Source organism: Myodes glareolus, chromosome 19 (assembly GCF_982192425.1).
Source record: "Myodes glareolus chromosome 19, mMyoGla1.1, whole genome shotgun sequence".
In the NCBI taxonomy this organism is placed as follows: Eukaryota; Metazoa; Chordata; class Mammalia; order Rodentia; family Cricetidae; genus Myodes; species Myodes glareolus.
In genome coordinates, this window is record NC_142044.1 from 62,739,702 (window position 1) to 62,751,297 (window position 11,596).

General features: G+C 44.4%; 1 protein-coding gene across 2 annotated transcripts in view; it reads right to left on the minus strand.

The window, feature by feature from the left end:
• Racgap1 (Rac GTPase activating protein 1) overlaps window positions 1-9,914 on the minus strand; it is a 31,367-nt gene extending 21,453 nt beyond the window's left edge. For both annotated transcript variants that reach the window (XM_087899280.1, XM_048444587.3), the window contains exons 1-2: window positions 9,788-9,914; window positions 1,759-1,846 (exon numbers count right to left, since the gene is read on the minus strand). In XM_087899280.1, coding sequence (XP_087755406.1) covers window positions 1,759-1,776 — 18 coding nt within the window. In that variant the 5' untranslated portion in view covers window positions 1,777-1,846; window positions 9,788-9,914. The remainder of the gene's footprint in view (window positions 1-1,758; window positions 1,847-9,787) is intronic.
• Window positions 9,915-11,596: the final 1,682 nt, after the last annotated feature.

The window sequence follows — 11,596 nt, forward strand, 5'->3', positions numbered from 1 at the left end:
AGTACAACTGCTACAATATGCTCTAGTAGATGTAGATTAATATTACAGATATCTAAGGCCTGTAATTCCATTCAGTAATAATTATACAAATATTGATCAGAAAGTAAAGAGCCAATTGCTTTTGCTGTTTAACAATGCCTTGAGGGGAAGTAAATACTCTAGTGTAAAAGCAGAAATGATCACACAAGCTCTTGGAAAGTCACTGGAAGCAGAATGGGGACTCTGCTCAAACATCTGCAATGACAGAATCACTCCCAAGCAGCATGAAGCAAGATACCCCAGCAGCATTCATTTTTATTCCCTGCTGCTGGTGAAGACTGCTCTACAATAGGCACATAAGCCTTCAATTCCCGAGCTAACTTCAATCTATATACAAGCATCACTCTCCACCCACAACATACTGGAAGATTCCAAGCTACTGCTGGTCAAACCCTGTTTACAGATAAAACTAAGTCACATTCACGTAAAGTCAGCAGATTTTTAGGTAGAGAGGGCATTTTTTTCCTATACAAATTTAAACCATGTACAGAAATGTACAACATACAAGCAATTTTAATCTGACTGAACTTCCAACTTGGTATACCAATTCATTCAAAAGAACCCAGTCAGCTGGGTGTGGTGGCATGCATCTTAATCCCAGTACTTGGGAGCCAGGGGCCAGTGGATCTCTGAGTTCAAGGCCAGCCTGGTCTACAGAGAGAGTTCCAGGACAGTCAGGGAGATGAGGGGAAAGAAAGAAATTGAGTCATAAGGGAACTTATGTTAGTAGCAGACCAATTTTAGAAAGTAGGGCCGTATGAAAGTTATCTTAGAGCTGGGCAGTGGTGGCACACACCTTTAATCCCAGAACTTGGGAGGCTGAGGCAGGAAAAACAGAACTTTAGGCAAGTCTGGGCTAGTGAGCTGGAGGCCAGCTCGTCTGGAAGGACGAAGAGCAGATCTGCATGAGGCAGCTTTGTGCTTGTGGTCAGGACTCTGAGGTAAGAGGACTGCTGCAACGTTAGCTGTCTGCACTACAGTGTGAGACCTACCCTCTTAAGAAGGGAAAACAAAAAACCAACATGCTCAGAAATCCAGATTTTTCCCAGCTCATGAAATCAGTATGAAATTAGTAATTAATACCAACTATTCTATGGAAAGAGACCGTTGGTAAGCAAGAAAGCAAGCAAACTAGCTAGTTGGGTAAAGTTCACTTAAAAACCACGATGGATGGCTCAGTGGTAAAGAAGGCCTGCGCTCGTCTCCAGCACCACGTCAGACAGCTCTCAGCCACCAGTAACTGCAGCTCCAGAAGTTCCTGTGCCCTCTTCTGGCATCCATGGGCACCCACATACACAGGATTTTTTTTTTTTAAGAGTAATATAGCTGGGCAGTGGTGGTACACACCTTTAACCCTAGCACTTAGAAGGCAGAGGCAGGTGGATCTCAGAGAGTTTGAGGCCAGCCTGGTCTACGAGAGCTAGTTCCAGGACAGTCAGGACTGTTACACAGAGAACCCTGTCTCAAAAAACTTAAACAATAAAAATGAGTTACATAGAATAAATTTTAATGGACCTTTGAAACAAGTGCTCAGCATCGTTTGGCCAGCACCTTTTGGCCATCACTGACTTCTTAGGGAAACTGAAAGAATACCAACTTTCAGATCTCAGCCATTTCAGTCAGCATCATACAAACCAAATGCTGAAATCTGATGAGTTTCCTTCTTATCTCACCCGTCCTCCCTCCCCATCCTCCAGAGACCAGCTCAGAATGACTTACTGCTTTCATTTCCTTCATTGATAATCTCCAACCGGCGCACAAGCTGCTCAAACAGAGTCCACAAATTCACCATTGTAGTATCCATCTTCTGCCAAGAAATCAAATATACATTAAGGAAGCTGCCTTCTCCCCCTTATAGAAAATTCAGTAACAATCTACTAAATCCATCAATGACCGATACCTGGACTCTACTATTGGCAGCCACCATTTCAAGAATCTTTATTTGTTTATTTGTTTTGTTGTTTTTCAAGATAGGGTTTTTTTGTGTAACAGCCCTAACTGTCATGGAACTCACTCTGTAGACCAGGTTGGTCTCGAACTCACAGAGATCCACGTGCCTCTGCCTTCCAAGTGCTGGGATTAAAGGTGTGTACCACCACTGCCCGGCTCCCATTTCAAGAATCGTAAATCAACAATTTTGTGACCCTAATCTGTATTTTTAAAAAAGTTAGTGTTTTTGTTTTGTTTAATTTTTTGCCTGCTCCCCCCCTTCCTCCCTCTGGCTGCTGTTTATTTTCTGAGATGATGTCTTACTAGTTAGTTGCCCAAGTTGGCTTTGAACTCGAAATCTTCCTGTCTCAGCATTCCAAATGCTGGGATTAAAAGTATGTGCCAGACCAAAACTGCAATGTTTAATGCTTACTTATGAACTAGAAAACCATTGGACCACTGACGACATACACCTGTTTACTTCTATGCCAATCCCCACTCCTTATAATGATTCTGGTGCTAATTGTTTTCAGTAGGAAGGAGCATGTCAGTGGACTATAAATACCACAAACAAAATGTGGTTCTTTAAATCTAATTTAACATTTTTTTTGCTATTTTATAATCTTTCAGACTTTGAAAACCTATAATGTAACTTGAACTGTTTATTTTGACCTCACTTTTAGCTAATATCCTGTCACAAATGTCTCTTAAAAGGCGGACATGGTCAGCACATTTCCCACCAATGGCACAGGTGACATCACAGTGATTAAGTGGGGAAACTGCCAGCTCAGCAGCATAAGAATTATTTCTGTGGTGTGGGGTTCTCTGTTGGAATGCATGCCGGGACTGTGTTGAGTAAATTTATACTGAGTGCAGGCGAAGGACTATGTTATCCCACTCTGCATCACGACAATGCAGCACCTTCCCAGGGACAAGGGCAGAGGAAAAGCCATTTGTTAGTGTGCTCTGTATAGACAATTTCAGGCTTTGTGTTTCCTCCCAAAGACCTGCTAATATAGCATTAAAAACTCAGGCCAGCCTTCTAGGCAGCTCTCTGTTCCCCAAATAGACTTCAACAAGGAATGGATTAGGAAAATACGTTCTTCTTTAGTCGTCAGGAAAGCCATTTACTAAATGTGACAAAAATTATCAAGAGAAGAAAATAGTTACTTTCACCTGAAAATTAAATATTCTTAGAAACACATCAAAGGATCCTCACATTCCTCTCACCCCTGATGCTCTGTCCAGGTAGTTACTCTATGCATCTAAATAAAAACTTCAGAACTCTATTTTGAGTTTTAAATGATTTTGCAAATATTTGCAAGATTGTACCGCAAGCTATGACAGTAAAAAAAAGAACAAACAAGCAAAACCTCACAAAAAAGGAATATATGAGCATAAAAATATTTCCTATTAAACAGTATAGAAATACTCATTTGTAGTCATGAAACAACTGCTATAAAAAAAAAAAATTCTATCAGTTCCAAGTCTGTCTGCAGTATAACCTGTATAGGGGTGGAGCCATGCTCTTCAAATGGCAACAATGTATCTGGTTCCAAGCAACTAACTGTGGCAAGCTGCTAAGCAACCAGACTAACTGACTTATTATAAACATCTTCCCCCAGAGTAGGACAAAGTAAGAGTGGCATCAGGCCAGCAGGAAGGATGTGGAAGTCATGGAGAGGTCCACACACAGTGCAGCAGAACAGAAGCAGGGAAGAACATTCGGGATCGATTCAAATGATGATCTCTGGCTCCCAGTAAAAACGGAGGCCACTAGTCAGCAGCTGTAACACTGAATATTGATCTCTCCTATCTCAGCAACATAAGTATATCCTGCAATTCAGAACATAAAAACTTCTAAGGGGTTCAGGAGAATAGATTCTTCAGCAACTATGATATTGAAAATGGTGGGTGGGGGGCAGTCTTGTTTTTGAGACCTGGACTGGGAACCCAGAGATCTGCCTCTGAAATTAAAGGTGTGCACCACCACACCAGGCAAAACCTCATTTTAAGCAGGTGTGGTGCTCTGTGTTGCAAGCTCAGCAACAGAGATAAAGGCAGGATGGCCACACGTTCCAGGCCAGAGGGCAATACGGCAGGGCCTTGTCTCAAAGTACAACCACCAAAAATGTTATCTTAAAAGACAATATGACCTGACCTGACTCCCTCTATGATTGGTTGTGTCCCTCCAAAATGGATGTTGAAACTGAATTCCCTATGCAGCAGGACTAGAAGGTTAAGGTACTAGTGTCCTCATGCAGGAGGGCCTGAAGGCAGTAGGTGGCCCTATTGCTCTTCTGCCACAAGGTCACAAAAAGGCATCATCAAGGAAAGAAGGAAATCCTTAGCAAGCAATCCCACGGCATTTTCATCTTGGACTTTCTAAACCCTGAGAAATAAATGATTATTCAGGCGTAAAGAGATAACTCTATCCATAAAGTGCTTGCTACACACGCATGATAACCCGAGACTGGTCCCCGGCACCATGTAAAAACCTATGTACGGGCCACCAAGGTGGCTCAGAGGAAAAGGCCTCTGCTGTGTAAGTTTAACAACCCCAGTTCAATCCCACAGACAAGTATGATAAAGTTAAACACACACATGATGTGGCACATGTGCACCCCACACACAAGATGTAAAAAGAGAAATTCTAAGATGAACAGGTGATGTGCACTTAGAATCTTAGCACTGGGGAAGCAACAGGATCCTCAGAGCTCATCCCCAGGTCTCAGTGAGACCCTGTCCAAAAACCTAGACACTGGGCCAGGTGTGATGACACACACCTTTCATTCTATTAGTCTATTAGTCTCAGTGCAGACTAATAGAGAGAAAGGCAGAGACAGGCATATCTCCGAGTTAAGGCTAGCTTGGGATACATATAAGATCCTATCTCAAACAAACAAAGCAAAACATCCAAGATGGACAGCTTCTGAGGAACATCACTAATGGTTGATGTCGTCCCTGTGTGCACACACACTAAATATAGATTACCCAATCCAGTTTATGGTACTTTGTTACAGCAGCAGGATTAAAAAAAAAGAATCCTCACGTTTTCTCAAGTTTCTTTAGTTCATGATTACTCTGGTTCCTGTGTACTCCAAGGAGAAGCTGGTTGGCTGTGGTTGTGGTGTTTTGTTTTGAGGGAAGGGCTATTTGAGACTGCCCAAGCTGGCTTTGAACCCACAGCAATCATACTTCAGTCCACCCAAGTGGTGATATTATAAGACATGAGCCACTCTGCCTAGCTGAAGAAAGAGACAGTCTCCTGAGAACAAGCCCAATTCCAAAAACCAGACTCTACAAGACATTGTAGCTGGTGTGCATGCAAAGCCACAGTTGTTCTCAAGGTATACTAGGAGAGAGGGATTTAAAATCCTAATGCAACCCTGGGCGGTGGCGGCGCACACCTTTAATCCCAGCACTCGGGAGGCAGAGGCAGGCAGATCTCTGTGAGTTCGAGGCCAGCCTGGTCTACAGAATGAGTTGCAAGACAGCCATGGCTACACAGCACTGCCTCCAACAAACAAACAAATACAGCTTATGGAAATATGAAATGCACTCTGTGTTGTTTGGGGTCTGACGGCTGTTAATTAGGTCCTGAAAGAGTGATTTCCCCTTAAGTCGTCTAGACTGTCTCCACATGGGGCACCACAAAATTCAGAAGCATAGACTATTCTTTAAAATAGTGCTACATAATATTTAATGCATGCCTTTGCTGTGAACTGAGTACTAAACTTGACGTTTCACATTTTTCCTTCCTATGAATCTAATTAACTAAGCTGCCATTTTATAGTCAACTTAGACTCAGAACCATGAAGTGACTAAATACTGAGCGTACAATGAAAAGCAGGTGTTGAGTCCAAAGTCTATTTTCTTTCCACACTAATACACTGAAGTGTCAGAAAAGTATCGACCATATATGCCAAAGATCTTCTCAGACACCTGCGAATCCTGACAGTCACGCAGAGCAGACTCACGTATCTATGTGTGTAAACACAGACGTCAGCTAGAATCCAGACCGGAAAAGACGACAAACTTCTGACGGGGTCAAATAAGCTGTTCTCAATGAGGCTCTTAGTTCTGAAGAAAGTTCATTCTTCCCCCCTTTAATACAGGTTTGCTTAAGAGAAATAAAATCTGGTTCTAGCAAAATATACTCCTCTTTATATGCTGGGGGCCTTGTATGCTAACATTCTACAGAAGTGACTCTTAGGAATTATTTATAGGTGACGAAACTATCCCTCTGCATCACTACCAGCTCTCAATACCTCAGTCAGTTGTAACTCGGAGAGGTAAGGCCTCCTTGTCCTTCTCAGTGTCGACTGAGAATGGTTTTAATTTTCCTGCTGGGCCACACTTCCATCCTCCTGTTTATGTCCTCCCCTTTATTATTTAGCTTCAGGGCTAGGAGACGCACTAATGTGAAGGGACACAACAGTTGTGTCGTAGAGCGCGGCTCTCAGCTGTAAAGCAGCTGTCACTTCCCACGGCAGAGGCTACTGCCTTTTGAGAATGCGGCAACAGCCCATGTATGGAGCGAGGAAATCAGTTTATATATCACTTTAAACAAAAAGGTGCCCAGAATCTCAGCTGTTATTGATGGGGAGCCCCGAGGTGGAGAGTCACTGTGTTACAGTCCCGATCTGTGCATATCCCTAAGGGAGCAATTTGGCAACACCAGAGTCTCAGCTTGCTGTTATTGCTTTGAGGCCCCAATTTAATTTCAATCACCCAGCGAAGAGACAGACAGTCCTTCAGAACAGACCATTACAGGTCTTTCTGCAGGGTATTTTTGGAAAAGCATCTATACCCATCCCACAAACATTAAGAAAACTATATATCAAGTATTTTAGATGCATCAAGAGTATTATATAGTATAAAACAAAGCAATGGCAGATTGCTTGGGTTTTTTTTTTCGAACTCACAGAGATCTGCCTGTTTCTGCCTCCCGAGTGCTGGGATTAAAGGTGTGTGCCACCAATACCCGGGGTTGCATTAGGATTTTAAATCACGCCCAGAGTTGCATTAGGATTTCAAATCACTATCTCCTAGTATACCTTGTTGTTGTTGTTTGTTGTTTTTTGAGAAAGGTTTCTCTGTAGCTTTGGAGCCTGTCCTGGAACTAGCTCTTGTAGCTCAGGTTGGCCTCGAACTCACAGAGATTCACCTGCCTCTGCCTCCCAAGTGCTGGTATTAAAGGCGTGCACCACCACCGCCCGACTTCAACAAAGTGTTTTAATCAAAAACATTATTATATATATACATTGTTGTTCTAAAGATTCCCAAGAAATCAACAACGTAGGATTCCTGCTGCCAAAGAAAAGTACTCCCAAAGACAAGGATGCGTTCATTCAACAGCACTTAAGAACAATTCATTTCCCTAAATGCCCAGCTTCTGCTCCATATCGAAGGCTCCATCCAACTGGCAGAAGAGCTACTACCATGAGACCAGCTGTTCCTGAAAGCAAATCAACTATAGAAAAAGTAACAGAATGCCTTGGGCTCAACATGAGTGAAGACTAAACTGAGGGAAAGGAAAACTGAATTGTGATGTTTTAAGTTCAGCACACAGGCATTCTGTGTCCTGCTAGATCTTCTGGGTCTTCACACCTAGAGTCTCACTAATCCCCAATGCCTTTTCCTAATGATCTCAATTAACTTTGTCATCTGTGACGCTCAGGCCAACATAGAAACAGTCTCACAATAGTAATATACGTTGGGGAATGACACCTTTTAAACAGTGAAATAAAACCCTTGCCATCCAGTCTACACCCTTTGTCCACCATGCACTATCAGAGCTACACTGCGAGGCACATACAATTTCATGTTTTGATTACCAGCACTTTGTTTCAATTAAGCACTAAAGAGTTGATGGGTGCTAGGGAGGCGGCACAGGCCTCTAATCCCAGCACTCGGGAGGCAGAGGTAGGTGGGTCAGTGTGAGTTCAAGGACAGCCTGGTCCACAGAGAGAGTTCCAGAACAACCAAGTCTATACCAGGAAATCCTGTCTCACAATAAATAAATAAATAAATAAATAAATAGAATGAATTGATGGGCTACTATCTTTTTCATTCCCTTTGAATTTAGATTATTATAAATAGCTTTTCAATCACCCTCCGCCTGAAGTCTCTAGCATGGCACTGTCCTAACTGTTGTCATACCTTCCACCTCTGCCCTCCCCTCCCCCACACACACCCAGGAATCTGTACTTACTTCTCAGTGAAGTCTCTGCTACCCTATTTAAAATTGCAACTTTTTGGAAATGGCAGCTTTATTTTGCTCTAAAGCATTTGTGTCCATCTAACATAATTGCTTACTTTACTGTCTGTTTGCTGCAGAGCCACTGGTGTCTAGAACACTGCCTGATGCTTGGAAGGTGAGTTGACAGTCACAGAATGAGTGAACCTCCCCATGACCAGTATTCAGGTCTTTAAGGAGAGAGTCTTTGCAACTACCTTTAATTAGTGTATCATAGTATAAAAGTCTTAAATGGTTCTTGATAAATATTGCCAAAATGTTTTCCCAAAGGAAAGAAAAGTCAATGTTAAGGATTCTATAAGGCTGACTAGAACTCCTTTATTTGTGGAGCATTAGGCAGACCGTCTCAGATCCGGAGCCAAATTATCTCAGGTGATCTTTAGCTCCACTAATTCACCAGCCACCTTCTTGTGACATGAGATGAAATTTTGGCATGAATAAAAAGTCTACTACCTTTGAACCGGACATGGTGGTGGTGGCCTATGTCTTTAATCCCAGCACTCAGGAAGCAGAGGCAGGCAGATCTCTGAGTTTGAAGCCAGCCTGGCCTACATACAGATAGTTCCAGGGCAGCCAGGGCTACACAGAAGAAAAAAAAAAAATGTCTATCACCTTCCACCAACCCAAAAGCACTGAAATCTAACACAGCAGATTCCCTTTCTTTACAGCAACCCACAGCTTGACATGCACACCAGCTTCATCAGTCAACACATTTTGTTCAAGACTTAAGTAGAAGACGATCTAACTTGAACTTAAGGACGTGTGCAGTTGTGCTGGCCTTTAGCTGACACCATGCCTCCCTAGTATGCATGAGCCCCTGGAGTTTGTCCTCAGCACAGCAAAAAATGGGAATGGTGGACCACACTAGAGACCTCCAAATTATCCTGTAATGCCTGCTATCCCAGCACTCCAGAGGTAGGAGGATCAGAAGTGCAAAGGTATCCTTGGCTACAAAAGGCCAGCCTGGGCTACATAGGACACCGTCACACATACTCACACAGGGTACAGTAGTTAATTTAGGTGTGATAGGACCTTAGAAGATAAATGGTGACTCCACTAACAACCCTCCTACACACTACTGGGATGCTACCGGATAGCAGCCTTAGCTTTTCTGTCGGTGGGAGCTGTGACTAAGCTGTTATCCGGCAGCATCAGAAACGTGCTACAGGGCGGTAGGTCAGTGAGAGCGGGACAATGAATTCTTATTAAAGGGGGCCCTAAAGACACCGGAGACAGTCAAGGTTCCGAATTTGCAACATTCCAATTCTTCACAACTAGGGGTGCTCGAATTAATCTTGTGGGAGTCAACTCTGGGCCACCGATGCCCCTCAAATACCAGTGCTTTCCCCCTCGGAAAAGCCTGTTCCCCCGAAGGGGTAACAGGGAGCTCCAGCCCAGTCACTCCCAAGACAGGCTTGAAGCGAAGACCACCTCAGGGGAACCACACCCACACCCCTCCGGCCACGCCTCAAAAGGACGCCCCTGACTTGGCCCAAAACGCAACGCCCAGAGCAGCCCCCCTCCCGGCCGCCCGCTCGTGGCCTCGGACCGGCTTACCGAGTCTTCCAGTCCCGCGCACCAGCAAGCCCTACCGGCCCGAGGCACTCACTCTCCGGCCGCCGCGCCCCAGGAGGGCTGCCGTCCGCTCGCGGCACGCCTCACTAACGGCAGTGTAGAACCGCGCCGCCAGATCCGGTTCAAAATCGCGGACCAGCCAATCAGAGAACATCATCCTCACGACAACGCATGCGTCAGGGCTAGGGGGCGGGAGCAAAAAAAAATGGGGATGAGCATGCGCATTACGTTAGGGAGCCGCCGATAAGGGCCATTTTGGCTAAGGGCACAGTTCGGGTGGGGGGCATTGTGGGGTGTTTGCGAGGGTAGAGGGTGTTTTGTGGTCCGTGTAGGCTCCCCGCCCCCGGCTCCGGCTCCCTTTCCTGCAATTATTCTAATGACCTGTTGACTAATTGCATATTATTCTTGCCTCCTTGTTTCCCCGGGGCAGGCAAATAGGGCTCTTGGAAACTAATAACTGAATAGTTTCGGGTCTCACTGTAGAATAGGAAGAATTCCAGAAGGAGACAGAGTAGCAATCATTTTAACCATATTTTCTGAGCTATAATTATCCCTTCATTCATTCACGCATTCATTCAGACTTTTATTTGATGCACAGTAAGTATGCCAACTTCATAGCTAGCACTCTGCTGGAATCAGAGAAATACAGATCATGTGATCTCAGCTTTCCAGTAGCCATGAATGAGGGAGACAGCTCCAAGAAACAAACAAAAATACAAAATGAAGTGTTCTAATCCCGTTTAATAAATGCACTTAAAATCTGGCATTATGCTGGTATAAAGCTTTAGAACTTTCAAAGATTCGAACCCAACATCAGAAAGGCACTTTACACTACAACCGAGTGCCAGCAAACTCTTCATCCTTAACCTGTTAATGTACGCTCAATCGTTCTATTCTTTTGTTATTTATCTGTCTTGGTATTCCTTCACTGGATACCAGCAATGTGACAAAATGCAGGTTAGATAGAGCACACTAGAAACAGTGAGCCAGGCACTGCGCTGGTGCACACCTTCAGTCCCAGCACTCAGGAAGCAGAGGCTGGAGGAGCTCTGTAAATTCAAGGTCAGCCTGGTCTACTGGGCTCCAGACCAGGCACTCTGACTTCTCTCCTGTAACAGTCTGGTCCACTTCAGTAGTCCGACCACCGAGAAAGCTGTACCCCTCCTTGAGCTCTTTACAATGGTGACATTAAAAAAGGCAGTCCTGCGTGGGCATGGTAGCACACACCCATAATTCCAACACTTGAGATGTGGAGAGTGAGAGATAAAGACCAGCCTTGGCTACCTAGTGAGCTCCAGGCCAGCCTAAAACAAGCAGAGCAGATCTAACCACGACTCTTCCTTGTGTAAAACCATTAATACCTTCATTTCACCTCTCCTTCCTATTAAAGACCAAAGTCCTGAACAGGGCTCACTTAACATGGGCTTCCGGGCTCTCCAGCCACCCTTCCTAATTCACTCCTATTTCCGGGTCTCAAAGTTCACCAAGCCCTAGCAAACTAGCGAAGTAAAGCTCTAGCATTTAGAGCTTTGCTCTTGCCGTTCCATCTGCCTCGGCACTCTTTCTGTCTCGTCCTTCACCTGACTAAGTTCCATCGCCTCTGGACAGCTTGAACTTTTAGCTGCTTTCTTCGGAGACATCTATGTGTTTACTCTAAGCACTGCTGCCCGCCCCACATGAGTCACCGCATCTGTGTATGGGCTCTGTACGGCCTTCCACATGTTAACTGTGCTTTGCCTCCGTCGTCCATAAGCAGAAATAATGTCTGTCTCATTGGGTCATTCAGAGGAA